The sequence below is a fragment of the Bubalus bubalis genome, chromosome 23 (assembly GCF_019923935.1).
Source record: "Bubalus bubalis isolate 160015118507 breed Murrah chromosome 23, NDDB_SH_1, whole genome shotgun sequence".
Classification (NCBI taxonomy): domain Eukaryota; kingdom Metazoa; phylum Chordata; class Mammalia; order Artiodactyla; family Bovidae; genus Bubalus; species Bubalus bubalis.
In genome coordinates this window covers 5530667-5550492 of record NC_059179.1, presented here as the reverse complement: position 1 = coordinate 5550492, position 19826 = coordinate 5530667, and the positions used below count along the sequence as shown (strand labels likewise).

Here is a 19826-nt window from a genome sequence, read left to right as displayed (position 1 = left end):
GATGAGAACAGCTGACACTGGAAAAGATCCTGATGCTGGGAACGATCAAAGGCAGAAGGAGAAGAGGGAGACAGAGGAGGAGATGATTGGATGACATCACTGATTCAATAGACATGAACTTGGGCAAACTCCAGATGGTAAAAGATAGGGAGCCCTGGCGTGCTGCAGTTCATGGGGCTGGCAAAGAGTTGTACATGACTTAGCACTGAACAACAACCACTGGCAGGTATTAAGAACTCAGTGTGAGTCAGCTTATTGTTAAAACAACAAATGAGGGAGATTGAGAAGGACAAGAAAGCTAGGATGAGAATAAAGAAAGCAGAGAAAGATACAAAGAGTAAAATGAAACACTGAGAAATGGAGTGCACCCAAGAGATGTCACAGACTTTGCTAAGGGTTACAGTTTTTTTCCAGAGACAGAAAAGAAATCTGGAAGTGCTCTTGTAATTTACTAAACTTTTGACAAAGCTCCATGTTATGAGATTTTAGGGACATTCTAAACCTATGCTGTCCAATTAGCAACATGTGGTTATTCACATTTAAAATAATTCAAATTAAACAAAATGCTAAAATTACATTTCAGTCTAGTTACATTTCCAGAACTCCATAACAACACAGGGTTAGTGGCTACTGTGGTGGGCAGCATAGCTACAGAATTTTCCACCATCACAAAGTTTTATTAGATGCTATTGATGGGAGAAATTGCTAAGTTGGAATTTTTTAAGTTGCAAGTGACAGAAACGTATGTTAAAAAAAAAAAAAAGATATGTTGGGTAATAATGGGGTAGATTAGAGAATAAAAGGAAAATCTTTAAGAATTAATATAAATCTGGGGACGTTGTAACCTAAAAAATGGGGACTCAGGAAGAACTCCTCTCTGTGTGTCTCTGTCAGACTTCATTTTCTCCCATTGACAATGAGCTTTCTCCATGGTGTCAGCAAACCGGGCTACAAAGAGTTCAGATTCATTTCCACTTGAATACATGATGCCACAGTCTTCCAATTCCCTTTTTTTTTTTTTTTTTTTTCCTTTTAACCCCTAGTTGGACTCAGATTGGACTGGTAAAGATTTTCTGTTCATTCTTTGTAGCAGTCACTGTAGCTGAGGAGGTAAAATACTCTGATCTGTTCAGTTTGGACAATTTCCCACTGCTTTAGCAAGTGTCAGTACCAGAAAAAAAGAGGACAATGATGCATGGGATGGAAGAGTGTTAGCATGGCAACAGTCACTGGCAGAAGTGTGAGGGGGTCAAGCTGCCCCAAAATGTGTTTTCTTTAGCAATATAAATCTCAGAAAAGTCTCCCAAATTGCATCCAAGAGCTGCTTTCATAATTTTTTATTCTTATTGTATAATGCCATTATTTTTTCCCTGTCAGTAATAATGTCGTTTTCAACACATGTTAATTGGAAAGATTGTTCTGGTACTTTAGCAAACTGCGAGTGAAACATTAATTTCCTTCTTTCTACTGAATATTTGTAAACTGAAAAAGAACAGTTTCTGAGTCAAACAGTATTTTCTTGTATCATAACCTTGAAAGGGAATTGAATTACAACACTAAGATTTTCATTTATGCTGACTTTTTTATCTATTCTATAACTCATCCAATTATATCTTTATTATACCTCCTACTGGCATACATATACCAAGAGATGTGTTAACAAAATAAGAGCAAGAATCATATTTAACTTACATCTTCTATATCCTTGTCCAGAGCTACAATTCTTAGAGGGGTGGTCAAATTCAGACTGTCAGAAACAGTTGCTCCCACTGGAGCAGATTCCAGAATATAGCCTTGATAACTAGGCATTGTGAAATATGGGCTCTGATTGTTTTCATCCAGTATCTCAATATGTAGACTGGCAAAAGCGGGAAGAGGATGACCATTGTCCTGTTCAGCCTAAAACAAAGTAAAAAAAAAGAAAAAAGATTAAAACATTGTATGTTATGGAATCCTTTTAGAGTGCCATCTTTCATACTATATATATATAAGGATTATCTTTTCAACTGATATCATTACAGAAAGAACCACTTAGTTAAAGAACCATTGGAGAACACAAGGAAATGGAAGTCCAGAGAGGCTTCATCAGAACGCCTTCCTGTCCCCCAACCCAGTGTATATTTCAAAAAAAGAAATTACTGCAATGAATTTTCATTATCTGTCATTGCACATTACTAGGAGACATAATGGAGAAGGCAAAGGCACCCCACTCCAGTACTCTTGCCTGGAAAATCCCATGGACGGAGAGCCTGGTAGGCTGCAGTCCATGGGGTCGCTAAGAGTCTGACACGACTGAGCGACTTCACTTTCACTTTTCACTTCCATGCATTGGAGAAGGAAATGGCAACCCACTCCAGTGTTCTTGCCTGGAGAATCACAGGGACGGGGGAGCCTGGTGGGCTGCTGTCTATGGGGTCACACAGAGTTGGACACGACTGAAGTGACTTAGCAGCAGCAGCAGCAGGAGACATAATAGTGCTTAAATAGTTAGAAGATCCAACCAGTCCATACTAAAGGAGATCAGACCTGGATGTTCATTGGAAGGACTTATATTGAAGCTGAAACTCCAATACTTTGGCCACCTCATGCGAAGAGTTGACTCATTGGAAAAGACCCTAATGCTGGGAAGGATTGGGGGCAGGAGAAGGAGGGGAGGAAAGAGGATGAGATGGCTGGATGGCATCACTGACTCGATGGACATGGGTTTCGGTAGACTCCGGGAGTTGGTGATGGACAGGGAGGCCTGGCATGCTGCGATTCATGGGGTCGCTAAGAGTTGGACACGGCTGAGCGACTGAATTGAACTGAACTGAAATAGTTAGAAAACTGCGAAGTGAACACATTTGACTGAATTGCTGATAAAATGTTTAAGTAAAAGACAGAAAAAGATTCATAACTAAGAAAACCTGTTGTTTTTATTTTTGTCTTTTTCATGTCTTATTCCTCTCTAATAATTAAATCCTCAAATAATTCAAAATTCTACATAAATTTAACAGATTAAGTCTACATTTGTTGCCCATGGAAAGTTTCAAAAAACCCTTATACAGGACAGAGACAATTTAAATAAAATATTTATTTTTAGTAGCAGTAGAAATTTAAATATTAGTTAACCATAAATATATTATTCAGGTAAAATAAATGTTCCTGCATTGGGAACTTTTTTTTTTTTTACTTTTTCAGCTATTAAGAAATTGATGACAATTTGTTTCCAATAAATTTTACTATGTAATCTCCACACATGTTATAAATGGGTGGACACCAACCTTTAACATCAGCTCTCGACATCCTATTTTTTTTTGTTTGTTTTTAACCATCTTACTATATGTCTATCCAGATATTTTATAAGGGAAGATTTTATCACAACTGACTTCTATAAAATCTTCTCCAAATTTTAGAAGTAATCATTGACATAATTTAGTGGCATGCATATACCAAGAGATGTGTTAGATATATATTTCCAAATAGATTCAAATTCTGTTATAATTTTTATTGATATGTTTCCCCCATTTTTGCAGTAGTTGTATTTTGAAACCATCTAAGAGTTAAAGTTAAATCTTTTCTTTTAAATCCTATAGTGCTTTCCTCTGTAATACAGTGGCATTTAGCCGTGAAAGTTTATAAGCAGTTTGATACATATCTCTGTTTTATATCAGGCCTCTTTTTGTCTTTGTTCAGTCGCTCAGTCATGTCCTCTTTGCAACTCCATGGACTTCCACATGCCAGGCTTCCCTGTCCTCACCATCTCCCTTATCTTCACCATTGAGCCTCTAGAAGATAATTTTCTCTTTTTTCTCTTGTAATTTACCAATTTTATTCATTGGCGGGCAGGTGACAAATCACAGAGATGTTCGGTAGTATCAGTGAGTTTGCACCAGGAAAAATCATTTCACATTATTATTATTAGAAATTTTAAATACGTTTATGTTAATTATAACAATGAAATTATAATTAATAAACCCATTGTTAATCTTATATAAAGAATAGATTTAGAAGAAAAACTACTTTGTTTTTTTTTTACCATTTTCATAACTATTTCAAACTATTAGATTTCCTTTATAATGTTATAAAATTTATTTTCTGGATTTAAATTTTCATCTGAGAGCAGATTGCCAGAATGTTTCTGGGCATAAAATGTTTATGAGCCCCTGCTCTGCATTAAAGACAATACTACTGGAAATAATGTGCAACCTTTTATGTAACATTGTATCCTTCTCTCAGAACCATATGTGTTCCTGACACCACCAGCCTAGAAAAGTTCTTTCTGTATCCAGCTGTTGTGATTAATTTGTGCTGAGACTTGGATGTTCTAGAAATTCCCCCTGTGACTTAGAGCAGGCTTTCTGGACACAGCTGACCAGGGTAAAAGGTACAGTCCCTGGCTAGAAAATATCACCTTTCACTGTAGGAGACTAATTGGTCCATATGGGGTTCCAACCCAATGACCTTTATCTGATTGAACCAGAACAGTTCATACACACAAGCCATTTTGAACAAGGCGTTTTCTCTCTCCTTTTATTTTGTTTCTAATTATTCTGAAAGTCATTATGTTATATCCTGGACACACTAGTAATGCTAAGAAAAGCAACAGATTTATAATTTGACCCCTTTCTCTAATACACATACACAATTTATGGATGGTGAGGGGAAAACAAAAAGCAAACTATATAATAATGAAATATTTTATTTTACATTCAACTCATATGCTGCTAATTTTTACTGCCAGCTGTGAAGGCAGGAAAACATGTATTATTTGCATAATGGAAACAAAATGATCCAAGAAAAAGAGGAAAAAAACTAAATTAGATCTATGGAGACAATTGATTTCCCCATATCTTTAAAAATAACCTGTAAAGGCACTTTCTGTTATTTCTCTAAGTTTAGTTTGCTGTTAATATGACTATTATTTTTTGATTGCTACTATATATTTTGCCTTCTTTGGGGTATTTCAGATGTGCCAACTAGGTTTCTGTCTCCAAAGTCCACATTCTTAATATCTATATTATTTTGCCCCTCTAAATGTGAAAATATATACTTTCATGTTGATGAAAAAACAAAAAGGTTAGTTTTATGTTAAAGACCACACCACATCTAAGTCCTATACAGAGTAGGGCCCAGACTCAGGTCTCCTGATTTATGAGAAGCTATAAAAGATGCTTACTCCTTGAAAGGAAAGTTATGGCCAACCTAGATAGCATATTCAGAAGCAGAGACATTACTTTGCCAACAAAGGTCCGTCTAGTCAAGGCTGTGGTTTTTCCAGTGGTCATGTATGGATGTGAGAGTTGAACTGTGAAGAAAGCTGAGCACCGAAGAATTGATGCTTTTGAACTGTGGTGTTGGAGAAGACTCTTGAGAGTCCCTTGGCCTACAAGAAGATCCAACCAGTCTATTCTAAAGAAGATCAGTCCTGGGTGTTCTTTGGAAGGAATGATGCTAAAGCTGAAACTCCAGTGCTTTGGCCACCTGATGCGAAGAGTTGACTCATTGGAAAAGACTCTGGTGCTGGGAGGGATTGGGGGCAGGAGGAGAAGGGGACGACAGAGGATGAGATGTCTGGATGGCATCACAGAATCTACGGATTTGAGTTTGAGTGAACTCCGGGAATTGGTGATGGACAGGGAGGCCTGGTGGGGTCGCAAAGAGTCGGACACGACTGAGTGACTGAACTGAATTGAACTGAAGTGATGCAGGAACATTCACCACATGATTATCTTAATTTAGAGACTGTAAATGAATATCCAAATGAAAGATTAATGGAAGGAGAGAAAATTAATAGATACTCCAGAGAGAATTACAGTTAAAATATGTCACTTAATTTAATACTGTTATGCTTTTCTCTTTAAAGGGCTCATGCATGAAACCTTTCATCCAATCATCTCTTCTTCTATGTAATAAAAATAGGAATTCTCAAAAGTCTGACATAGTCTGCTCCTCTGTAGTTGCTAAGTGAATGAGATGAGAAGCATGAAAAAGCAGGTCACGGTAGTATTTAAAAAATCACCTAATCCCATAAGATAACCTTATTTATATCTACAAAGCCTATAGTTACAAGTTAAACATTATATTTAAAAGCTAGGTTTTACTTGGCGAATTTCTGGGCATGAGTCCCATTTTCAGTAATGAAACCAAAGTAAAACTAAAGCCAAAACAGAAGTATACAAAATACATGATTTAGTTACTTTGAAGAGCAAACCATTAAGAGATACAAACTACCTAATTTTCATTATCAAAACAAGCAAACATTGATAGCCTCCTAGCTCCCTGAACCAGAGGACTGAGAATGCAGAATAGCTATTTTCCCTGCTGGTTGGTGGCAAGCAAGGTAAGATTCCATGATCTCTAGTATGCATGCGAGCTAAGTTGCTTCAGTTGTGACTGACTCTGAAACCCTATGGACTGTAGTGTGCCAGGCTCCTCTGTTGTGGGGTTTTCCAGGTAAGAATACTGGAGTAGGTTGCCATGACCTCCTCCAGGGGATCTTCCTGACCCAGGAATTGAACCCATATCTCTTATGTCTCCTCTTTGGCAGGTGGACTCTATACCACTAGCACCACCTGAGAAGCCCTCAGATCAAAGATTATATTAATATTACCAACTAATTAGTAGTTACAAATAGGTGTATACTATTGCTTCTTGGCCTTTCTTATACAATTATATTGCTTTAAAACCTAAGAAATTACTTTTATTTAGAGTTCAATACTCTAAAAATTACAGAATTAAAATATAGAATATTGTAGTACATAAAAAATCCTGTTTATAACAATTATTAGAAATATTTGAGTACTTAAAAAACCATGAAATATTTTATCAGATAAAACACAACATGTTGTTCTGTATATTATATGACTGATTTGCTTGTAATGTCACAAATATAGTAAAGGAGTGCATTCCTGTTTGGAAATAAATACATTTCCTATTTGACAAAAAAGAAAAGATATCTTTACCAGGAAGACTGAATAACACACTCCCAGAGGGGTTTATAATATGACAACAAAATCATATTCACACATTTTCCATCTAGAAAATATTTTTAAAGTGAAATATATTTTATCTTCATTTCATGTGAGAATTTGCCCACTGTGTTTATAATTTATCACAATGAAAACATGAATTCTTGGAGCTTCTGTATAATTTTCAGTAATAAAAAATCTTTTTCTTTGCTTAGATTTTGAGATATAAACTGACACTGGAATGACTAAAACAGTTTTGAATGATTTAAAGAAGAAAATCCAGTTGCTCTTGGGAAGATCACAGATTCAGAAAACTCCCACTAAGCACAAATATATCAGACTATTTGGCTGATAGTTGAACATGAGAATCATCTTGGCCATAAATAGCAAGGCCAGGCATTGACAAAATATGATCATCATTGTGCAGTAACATTTTTCTGGAGTGCTTCTAACTCATGCTGTCTTCCCCTTATTTTGCCCTGCATTCCACTTCCTATTCAGTGAAAGTCTAGGCTGGATTCTGATTTTATTCCCACAGACTATTCTCTCCACTAGGAGATACCTCTCCTAAGGTGTTTCTGTGAAGTGGTTGACTGGAATAGACCATCTGGAATATTTGAAGTTTAAAAAATCATCAATATAAAAAAATCTATATCTATGTGGGTTATTTCTCAGAATCTAGAAAATAATGTGTGAGAGTTTCTTCTATGTACTAGTCCATTCTTTAGGGGAAAAAACAAAGATAAAAAAATAGAAAAATTGTTTAGCTTTCAAGTTTTTAGATATAACTTTTTAGCTTCATTTTCTATACAGCAACCAAAAACTATGAAGAAAGGTTACTTGTGGACTACCTTGTAGGAGGGTTAAGGTAGTTTCTGTGTGTGAAGGGCCGTGTCGTGGGGAGATATGGCAAGGACTTCTCAGAGAGAGGCTTTCATGTGAACCTTTTTACAATATTTAGACTTGCTGTTGTACTCAGTGACCTTTGCAGACAAGAGGGCCTTGCCAAATTCAAGGGACTGTGACGAGAATGGATAAATTGCTTTTCTTTTTCCAAACAGTTGCAGGTCACCTTCTGAAGAAGGAAAAAGGCCAAATAAAATATAACCTCTGTGTGTCTTTTGTCAGATTGCACATTTGGACAGCCACTATCTTCAAATGCAATATTCTGTTTCTGTTCTAACTAACCCAGCTGGATGAATAACAACATGAGAAAGAGGGCATCGTATATTCTTTCCTTGTATTGATTTTCATAACTGATACAATAGTTAATTGATTTAGCTTAGTACTTAGAATTTTTAGAAATGTGAACAATCAGTAGTAAATAAAAGGATACAGTGTTCTTTATTAGGAAACAAAAATAATGTGTTATGTGATAATCTACTAGATTTAAAAAAGTAGAACATAAAATTTTAAGATCAATATCTGGCAAATGTATTAAATATGTCAGTGGATTTCTGAAAGTGTATTATTCCTAGAGACATCCATGGAGGGGTTGTTATTTTATTACTGATAAGAACTAATACTTGAAATTTCTGTGGGATAAGTTTCCTAAAATGTATCTAGGACTTTCACTATTAATGTCCTTAAACTTCCTTACCTTATAGATTTTGCTATTGGGCAGAGAAAGCAAGCTTACTTTTCACTTAACTGCTAAACTAAGATGTAGGGTATGTGTGTATTTTATTCATTCAACAAGAATCTGTAAGAATAGGGAGTGGCATATATAGCTAGAATATTTCCAGAATTATGAAAGTATGTTATTCATAGACTTTGTCTTTCTTCCTATGGCTAGACAACGTCAGCTCTGTTTTTTTTTTTTTTTTTCTTATCATAATCCTGGCTCATTGAATGTCCTTATTCAATCTTTCCCAAAGAGAGCATCTGAGGTTTTCTTCTCTCCTCTTAATTTCTCTCTCTCTTTTGATAAACTGACAATACATACACCATAGCAGAAAGATAGCAACTTACACTTCACAATCTCTATAATAGATTTAATGAAGTTTGATAGGTCTCTCATGTTCATGGGAGATGTCATCCTTTTTATTTTGAGAAGTGATGACTAATGATCTATGACTTCCTGTCTGCCTTTAATACCTGATCTTTAAAATCAACAAAGTTTTTCTGTTGGAAATTCATGTAGTAGGCAACGTTTTGATTGGCTTGAAGGCAATATGGAGCAGCCTGGTCTAATTTTTACTTTAGCAATCAGATCAGATCAGTCACTCAGTCGTGTCCGACTCTTTGCGACCCCATGAATCGCAGCATGCCAGGCCTCCCTGTCCATCACCAACTCCTGGAGTTCACTGAGACTCCCGTCCATCAAGTCGGTGATGCCATCCAGCCATCTCATCCTCTGTCATCCCCTTCACCTCCTGCCCCCAATCCCTCCCAGCATCAGAGTCTTTTCCAATGAGTCAACTCTTCGCATGAGGTGGCCAAAGTACCGGAGTTTCAGCTTTAGCATCATTCCTTCCAAAGAAATCCCAGGGCTGATCTCCTTCAGATGGACTGGTTGGATCTCCTTGCAGTCCAAGGGACTCTCAAGAGTCTTCTCCAACACCACAGTTCAAAAGCATCAATTCTTCTGCCCTCAGCTTTCTTCACAGTCCAACTTTCACATCCATACATGACTACAGGAAAAACCATAGCCTTGACTAGATGAACCTTTGTTGGCAAAGTAATGTCTCTGCTTTTGAAGATGCTATCTAGGTTGGTCATAACTTTCCTTCCAAGGAGTAAGCGTGTTTTAATTTCATGGCTGCACTCACCATCTGCAGTGATTTTGGAGCCCAGAAAAATAGTCTGACACTGTTTCCACTGTTTCCCCATCTATTTCCCATGAAGTGGTGGGACTGGATGCCATGATCTTCATTTTCTGAATGTTGAGGTTTAAGCCAACTTTTTCACTCTCCACTTTCACTTTCATCAAAGGCTTTTGAGTTCCTCTTCACTTTCTGCCATAAGGGTGATGTCATCTGCATATCTGAGGTTATTGATATTTCTCCCAGCAATCTTGATTCCAGCTTGTGCTTCTTCCAGTCCAGCATTTCTCATGATGTACTCTGCATATAGGTTAAATAAACAGGGTGACAATATACAGCCTTGATGAACTCCTTTTCCTATTTGGAACCAGTCTGTTGTTCCAGGTCCAGTTCTAACTGTTGCTTCCTGACCTGCATACAAATTTCTCAAGAGGCAGGTCAGGTGGTCTGGTATTCCCATCTCTTTCAGAATTTTCCACAGTTTATTGTGATCCACACAGTCAAAGGCTTTGGCATAGTCAATAAAGCAGAAATAGATGTTTTTCTGGAACTCTCTTGCTTTTTCTATGATCCAGTGGATGTTGGCAATTTGATCTCTGGTTCCTCTGCCTTTTCTAAAACCAGCTTGAACATCAGGAAGTTCATGATTCACATATGGCTGAAGCCTGGCTTGGAGAATTTTGAGCATTATTTTACTAGCGTGTGAGATGAGTGCAATTGTACGGTAGTTTGAGCATTCTTTGTCATTGCCTTTCTTTGGGATTGGAATGAAAACTGACCTTTTCCAGTCCTGTGGCCACTGCTGAGTTTTCCAAATTTGCGGGCATATTGAGTGCAGCACTTTCAATACCTATTAGCAATATGGGGAGATAGGTGGGATGCATGAAAAAGAGACTAAAACCTTAGAGATCACCTGTGTGAGACTATGGGCCATGAGGATGAAATGTAGAGAACTGCAGAGGGCATGGAATGTTGGGGAGACATTTAAAATAAATTCTGTATAGGACTTAAAAAGTGACTGGATAGGTCCATATAGGAGCTGGTGTTTCAGAAGTACTGGGAACTCCTAGCTTGGGTGACAGGTTGATTGTCATATTATTAATCGAAAGAGAGAAGATGAGGTTTCAAAAGGATAGACAGTCTACTACATTCTTAATTTGATTCAACTACAAAACACTCAGGGCATTTGGCCAGCCAGTAATTAGACATGCGGATGTAGAAATCAGAAGGGAAATACGTCTAAAAGCATACTTTTCATACTTGTGACTTCCTTGAGGCAGTGGTTTCAGACATTTCCGTCTCCTCAACACCAAGCAAAATGTCAGGTCCCTAATGCGCACTCAGAAAGGATTTAGCAAACTGAAAAACTAGCAAATGTCGCGTGACTTATAGACAGTGAATGCTAGTTTCCCATTGAACTCCTGTGAAGTAAAGTATAATCGATATCATTATTAAAATAGAGGCCAAATATTTTCTAGAGTTGTACTATTAGACATTCATGAGCAGGATCAAGAGTTGTAGTGGCTGTTCTTTTAGACCTCAGTCATCTCTTTTTTTTTTAATTTTATTTTATTTTTAAACTTTACATAATTGTATTAGTTTTGCCAAATATCAAAATGAATCCGCCACAGGTATACATGTGTTCCCCATCCTGAACCCTCCTCCCTCCTCCCTCCCCATTCCATCCCTCTTGGTCGTCCCAGTGCACCAGCCCCAAGCATCCAGTATCGTGCATCGAACCTGGACTGGCATCTCGTTTCATACGTGATATTTTACCTTTTTCAATGCCATTCTCCCAAATCTTCCCACCCTGTCCCTCTCCCACAGAGTCCATAAGACTGTTCTATACATCAGTGTCTCAGTCATCTCTTGCATGCTATTTCCCTTGACTCTCAAATTAGTAAAGCAATGTAACTCACCAGGAGAACTGGCATATTAACTCCACTATTAAGCTTATCAGTTTCAATTCTGTGGCTCATTTTCTGTGTAATACATATACATATATATATATAAAATGTATATATCTGTGTTTTATATATATATATATGTATAATATTTTTAGAAGGAGGATTGTTTGCTTATTTAAGTACAGTCATAAATAGCTTTTAAATGTTAGTCGTTCAGTCAGGTCTGACTCTGTAAACCCATGGAGTGTAGCCTGCCAGACGCCTCTGTGCATGGGATTCTCCAGGCAAGAATACTAGAGTGGTAGCCATGCCCTTTTCTAGGGGATCTTCCCAACCCAGGGATCAAACCCAAGTATCCCACATTTCAAGCAGATTCTTTACCATCTGAGCCGCCAAACTGTCTTAATACAGATATAGCTTCCCCCGCCCCCCACCAGGGATTTAATTTATTGGAGAAGTTCATTGAATTTCTATTCTGGACAGACACAGGATAAAATCTGTCAAATACATACACTTTCAAATGTATGTATTTAAATGCAAAGAAGATGCAGTACCATGTCCAGCAGTCTGAAATTATTTATGTGCCAGGGAGAAAACCATTATAAGAAATATTTATTGAGCACTTTCCATATGCTGTACATGGATAGGGGTATGGCCTTGGGCCGCAATGTTAAATAAATATATTATTTAATACAATGTGCCCTCCCTCCTATAAAGGTCAAGAGAAAATAAACAGGCAAATCCTGTATAGACTGATCAAAGCTACCACATGGAGGCACTTCCAGTCCGAGGCCATGCCTTTCTAGAGGAACTGACTGTCTTCTTAGCATGTGAAGCATCAGTGAGTTATCAATGTGAATTAGACTTGATTTTTAAAGAGAAAGAGAAATGACTTAGGAAGAAAAGCAAATTCCTGGAAGTTAGAAAGAACATGGTGAATTTGGGACAGTGCAAGTGGCTTAGTATGGTTGGTATAGAAAGTATACATGGTGACTGATGAGAGCTTAGTGTTAACTATGTCCATTATGTGGAGTGAAAGGAAGTTAAAGGTCAGCCTGCTATGCAGTATAAGTTGGTCAATGAACAACAATATGAAAATCAGAAGGGCCATGATACAATGATATTTGTGATAGCATCATGACCCTTGTTATTAGTTGTTAAAGAGATTTAAATAAAAAAATATGTTTGAACAACTGAGAGACAGTGAATTATTAATAATTTATTCATTTGATCCTCAGATGCCCAGAGTATAAATATATGAAGTATAAAAATATAAATATATATTAATATTAAAAAAAAACTGCACTTATAATACTGAAAGTGAATGCTCTGAATTTTACTAAGACACTCCATGCAAGAATTAATTCATTTTCATCTAGAGTCTAAAATGTGCTTTCATGTTTCTATTGCATAGTTGTTTTTTTGCTGTATAACAACGGTGATCACATAACCTTTCATCCAAACTGGGACACTTTTGAAGATGAAAGAAATGTTATGAATAATTATACAAGAACAATAGGCATAAATATGAACTGTCCTGGGCAAACCCAGGACTGGCTATGATTCTTGTTCAAAATGTGTATTTCATTTTAAAGTATACTTAAATTATTGGAGTTATGTAAAATTTGAAATAGGATGTTCGTTTTGAAAAGAAACATCTTTGTCTCTTTGAATTAGATGGGTTTTAATCTTTTAATATTCTATAGTTGGTGAACTACTCCATCTTTTCTTTCTAGTTTCACCTTTCATTGTTATTTACCACTATACTTAATAAATCACCGGCAGAAATAGATAAAATGAAGATGGCAGATCTCTTATCTGTGACACTTACTGGCTGTGAAATATGCATACAGCTTTTTAAAGTAGAATTCTTCTTCAAAGTCTAGAAGAGGATACTTGATTTTATTTTTCTTTAGCCTCAAAAACAGAAATTGGGATCAAGTCCAATAAAAAAATTATGGCCAATGGAAAATGAAGCATTATTAAAAATAAGAAAACAGGAAGAAATTGAAAGACTTACTACAGAGGAGAACTACCAAATTGTAGCATTTCAATGGATGCTTATACAAAGACACAATACTCAGCTATTATTCAAGCAGGTGGCATATTATTATTCTTACAGATTGATACCTTTGCTTATTATCCCCTTGGATGCACACGGAACAATAATTTGAATCTAATAATGTCTGTAGAAATTTCCATTAATAATATAAATAGTTATTAAAACATAAAAAAATTATCTGTGGTCTGTTCTAATTGATTTTGTTTCTATAATTGATGGACTGAGTTTCACTATACCTGGGTACACCAGGACAACTGACTTTGATAATAAAGAAAAATAATTGATTTCAGGTTTCAAATGAGGCAGTTTGGAAACAGTGCTTTGTCGTTTCTTAACTCCCACAGAGTACAGCACCACAGGGCTCCAGGTAGATCCAGAGGAGACAATGGATACACATTTTGTAGTTTTATATAGTCCAATGATAATTAAAATCGTGCAAGGTGAATCTCATCCATCACTATTTCAAACAAATGGTAAAAGAAGTCTTTCTTTGTTGAATGACTCCCAAACTCCTACTGGATGAAATCTAAGGAAATTGCAGTTGAACATAAGGTTTTCTCCCTGCTCTTGCTCTGTACCTCACTTCCCTGTTAACTACTTGTAGCCTGGTATGTCATGCCTCCAAGATTTCACTTCTGTTCTTCCTTATGTTCAAACACATTTCCCGGTTTTATTCATTAGCCAAATCTGTCCAATACAGCGAAATTTAGCTTGGGGTAATCTCCAGAAGATCTTCCCTGAGTCCCCAGATTAATTTAAATGTCCTTAATCTGTGCTTTGTTAGTGACTTTTACATTTCATTCCTCTTAGCAGTTGATGTATTTGATTTATCAGCTTATATTATATGATTTCTCCTCCTTCTAGATAAACGTTCTTCACGGACAAAGAAACACTAAACAAATACAGAATCTAGAGTGTGTAATATAATTGGGCCAACAAAATACGTGCTAATTTGAGCTAAAATCAAATGTATCTCTGTATTACTGTTTGCAGTTGCTCTGACAGATTATTAAACCCAGACAGCCATTTCTAAGCAGCTGCTTCTTAGTGAAGTAAAGTAAGTATGGCTTTCGCTTAGATAAACTTAAATTTGAATTTCAATCCTGCTGCTTATTAATGATGTAATTCTGATTCAGTCACTTGCTATCTGAACTTTAGTTTTCATATTTGTACCAATAAGCAAAGTACTAAGATTGTGACTACAACTCAATGAAAAATATACATAAAACGTATATGACACACGTGCTCAGTAAGCTTCCTTACCTTACTTTCTTTTAACACTTTAAAAACATTTTTAATGTCACAGGGCTGCATATCTATTTTTCTTATGTGTAGCCATGAAAAAGTCAGACAACACACACTAGATTTACTGCATATCCTTCCTTATATTTGTTCTTTTACTTAGAATGCTCTTCTCCCAGGCCCTATCTTTACTTGGTAAATTCATATTCTTCCTTTGTTAGGCAGCTCAAGTCCTACCTTCTCAGTAAAGTCTTTAAGAACTAACTAACATATCATATGGGTTTCCACAGTACCTTTTTAATGATTTTATTGCAATATAGTAGATATTAAACCAAAATTGTAAGCCAAATAAATTCCCTTAGCTTTGAAAATTTTTGTGGTCCTCTTTCAGATTAAAGAAATAATGAGACATATATTAAAATAATTTCTGGACAAAGAAGATAAGGCATAACACATTGTCGCTCAGTTGTGTCCTATTCTTTGCCGCCCCATAGACTATACTTTACCAAGCTCCTCTGTTCATGGAATTCTCCAGGCAAGACTACTGGAGTGGGTTGCCATTCCCTTCTCTAGGGGATCTTTCCAACCCAGGGATTAAACCCGGGTCTCCTGCATTGCAGCCTGATTCTTTACCATCTGAGTTGCCAGGGAAGCCCTCATTATAAAAAAAAAAAAAGGATATATAAATCCAGGTACTTTTAAAATATATTCATTGGTTAAGAATTTGTGGTCAACACCTCCCAGAATATTGGAAATAAAAGCAAAAATAAACAAATGGGACTTAATTAAACTTAAAAGCTTCTGCACAACAAAGGAAATTATAAGCAAGGTGAAAAGACAGCCTTCAGAATGGGAGAAAATAATAGCAAATGAAGCAACTGACAAACAACTAATCTCAAAAATATACAAGCAACTCCTACAGCTCAATTCCAGAAAAATAAACAACCCAATCAAAAAATGGGCCAAAGAACTAAATAGACATTTCTCCAAAGAAGACATACAGATGGCTAACAAACACATGAAAAGATGCTCAACATCACTCATTATCACAGAAATGGAAATCAAAACCACTATGAGGTACCATTTCACACCAGGCAGAATGGCTGTGATCCAAAAGTCTACAAGCAATAAATGCTGGAGAGGGTGTGGAGAAAAGGGAACCCTCTTACACTGTTGGTGGGAAAGCAAACTAGTACAGCCACTATGGAGAACAGTGTGGAGATTCCTTAAAAAACTGGAAATAGAACTGCCTTATGATCCAGCAATCCCACTGCTGGGCATACACACTGAGGAAACCAGAAGGGAAAGAGACACATGTACCCCAATGTTCATCGCAGCACTGTTTACAATAGCCAGAACATGGAAGCAACCTAGATGTCCATCAGCAGATGAATGGATAAGAAAGCAGTGGTACATATACACAATGGAGTATTACTCAGCCATTAAAAAGAATACATTTGAATCAGTTCTAATGAGGTGGTTGAAACTGGAGCCTATTATACAGAGTGAAGTAAGCCAGAAAGAAAAACACCAATACAGTATACTAACGCATATATATGGAATTTAGAAAGATAGTAACGATAATCCTGTATAAGAGACAGCAAAAGAGACACTGATGTATAGAACAGTCTTTTGGACTCAGTGGGAGAGGGAGAGGGTGGGATGATTTGGGAGAATGGCATTGAAATACGTATAATATCATATATGGAATGAGTCGCCAGTCCAGGTTCGATGCACGATACTGGATGCTTGGGTCTGGTGCACTGGGATGATCCAGAGGGATGGTATGGGGAGGGAGGAGGGAGGAGGGTTCAGGATGGGGAACACATGTATAACTGTGGCCGATTCATTTAGATATTTGGCAAAACCAATACAATATTGTAAAGTATAAGAATAAAATAAAATTAAAAAAAATAAGAATTTGTGGTCAAAAGCTAAATCCACTTGGTGAAACAAACAGACAAAAACCAAAAACCAAAAACCAAAACCTAAACTAAATGTTAGAAGATGTGATAAATTATAGTATGTAAATCATATACCTTTGATTAGGGTATTTATTACATATAAAAATATTCAGTATTTGAATAGCAGTTTAATATATAAAGTTATGTTAAAGAAAAAAAGCTGCACCATGTATTCTGTTGCACTTAACTGTTTTAAAGAAAAATTGGCTAATTGCAGTTCAAATTAATTTTCATTTTTATAGTATAAAAGCCCCTACAGTAATTGCTACAGAATTTGTTGATAAACACAAGAACATTAGAACATTAGTTATATTTATAAACACAAGAACATTAAGCAATTAGGTAAATTTACCTTAATAACCAAATCAAACTTCTGGTGAAAGTCTCTATTTACTGGCTCCAGGAGACTAAGTTCTGCAGTCCTAGGATGCATATGAAAAAATCGTGGGTAATCCTCAGGGGTCCCTGAAAGACATTGACATTTCAGCACATAATAGAGAACAATAAGTAATATGTGTATCTGCTTTATCTATTTCTTTTCATTAACTGAGGAACAAATTCACAAATTCATTAGTAAATTAAGTTTCAAAATTATGCGTCTAAGGAAAGCAGATGAAAATGTGGTTTATCTCTAGTTGGTTTATGAATAAGGGGATGACATTACTTCTTGTTTGGATGATTTGCCAAATATCTTTTATCAAGTGAAATCTTTAATTAATTTGAAGCTTCATTACACAAAAGAGATATTAAGTTCATTGATAATAAATTTTGAATTATAAAATTGTATTTTAATGGTACATACATTTTAATTATAATCTGCATGGTCTTTCAACATACAGCAAAAGATGACTAGTAATTTGTACCAAATATCAAGTTGCTTGAATATTAAAATGAGAATATTCTATTACAGCTGGAAAAACATGTTTCTTAAAATAAGTATTCATCTAATTATATCAATCACTTTAAATAAAAAACATTAAATATTAAATAAAATATTTTTATTTACTTTACTGTCTAGAGAGGATATTTCTAAAATTCAGCCATTTTAGTGAACTGACTTTTTCTTAAATTGTATCATCTTCCTTTGTATAGTACAACATTCTTTTTCTAAAAATGAACACAAAGTGTAAGTCAAATCATATAATTGTGGAATATATGCATTTGGCTTAATGATAAAGATAAGAATAAAATATAACATGACTGCCAATTATTAAATCCTACATTGTGATATGAAATAGAGGAAAACAACAGAATAGGAAAGACTAGAGATCTCTTCAGGGAAATTAGAAATACCAAGGGAACATTTCATGCAAAGATGGGCTCGATAAAGGTCCATACAGAAATGGTATGGACCTAACAGAAGCAGAAGATATTAAGAAGAGATGGCAAGAATACACAGAAGAACTGTACAAAAAAGATCTTCATGACCAAGATAATCATGATGGTGTGGTCACTCACCTAGAGCAAGATATCCTGAAATTTGAAGTCAAGTGGGCCTTAGAAAGCATCACTATGAACAAAGCTAGTGGAGGTGATGGGATTCCAGTTGAGCTATTTCAAATCCTGAAAGATGATGCTGTGAAAGTGCTGCAGTCAATATGCCAGGAAATTTGGAAAACTCAGCAGTGGCCACAGGACTGGAAAAGGTCAGTTTTCACTCAAATCCCAAAGAAAGGCAATGCCAAAGAATGCTCAAACTACCGCACAATTGCACTCATCTCACACGCTAATAAAGTAATGCTCAAAATTCTCCAAGCCAGGCTTCAGCAATACATGAACGGTGAACTTCCTGATGTTCAAGCTGGTTTTAGAAAAGGCAGAGGAACCAGAGATCAAATTGCCAACATCCGCTGGATCATGGAAAAAGCAAGAGAGTTCCAGAAAAACATGTATTTCTGCTTTACTGACAATGCCAAAGCCTTGGACTGTGTGGATCACAATAAATTGTGGAAAATTCTGAAAGAGATGGGAATACCAACCACCTGAACTGCCTCTTGAGAAATTTGTATGCAGGTCAGGAAGCAACAGTTAGAACTGGACATGGAACAACAGAGTGGGTCCAAATAGGAAAAGGAGTACGTCAAGGCTGTATATTGTCACCCTGCTTATTTAACTTCTATGCAGAGTACACCATGAGAAACGCTGGACTGGAAGAAACACAAGCTGGAATCAAGATTGCTGGGAGAAATATCAATAACCTCAGATATGCAGATGACACCACCCTTATGGCAGAAAGTGAAGAGGAACTCAAAAGCCTCTTGATGAAAGTGAAAGTGGAGAGTGAAAAAGTTGGCTTAAAGCTCAACATTCAGAAAACGAAGATCATGGCATCTGGTCCCATCACTTCATGGGAAATAGATGGGGAAACAGTGGAAACAGTGTCAGACTTTATTTTTCTGGGCTCCAAAATCACTGCAGATGGTGATTGCAACCATGAAATTAAGGGACCTTTACTCCTTGGAAGGAAAGTTATGACCAACCTAGATAGCTTATTGAAAAGCAGAGACATTACTTTGCCAACAAAGGTCCGTCTAGTCAAGGCTATGGTTTTCCCAGTGGTCATGTATGGATGTGAGAGTTGGACTGTAAAGACACTGGAGTGCCGAAGAATTGATGCTTTTGAACCGTGGTGTTGAAGAAGACTCTTGAGAGTCCCTTGGCCTGCAAAGAGATCCAACCACTCCATTCTAAAGGAGATCAGTCCTGGGTGTTCATTGGAAGGAATGATGCTAAAGCTGAAACTCTAATACTTTGGCCATCTCATGTGAAGAGTTGACTTATTGGAAAAGACTCTGATGCTGGGAGGGATGGGGGCAGGAGGAGAAGGGGAGGGCAGTGGATGAGATGGCTGGATGGCATCACCGACTCGATGCACATGAGTTTGGGTGAACTCCGGGAGTTGGTGATGGACAGAGAGGCCTGAGGTGGTGCGATTC

The 19826-nt window shown here is 36.6% G+C and overlaps 1 protein-coding gene across 1 annotated transcript in view; it reads right to left on the bottom strand.

The window, feature by feature from the left end:
- PCDH15 (protocadherin related 15) overlaps window positions 1-19826 on the bottom strand; it is a 1798632-nt gene that overhangs the window by 394168 nt on the left and 1384638 nt on the right. The window contains exons 13-14 of the mRNA XM_045164127.1: window positions 17243-17355; window positions 1693-1899 (exon numbers count right to left, since the gene is read on the bottom strand). Coding sequence (XP_045020062.1) covers window positions 1693-1899; window positions 17243-17355 — 320 coding nt within the window. The remainder of the gene's footprint in view (window positions 1-1692; window positions 1900-17242; window positions 17356-19826) is intronic.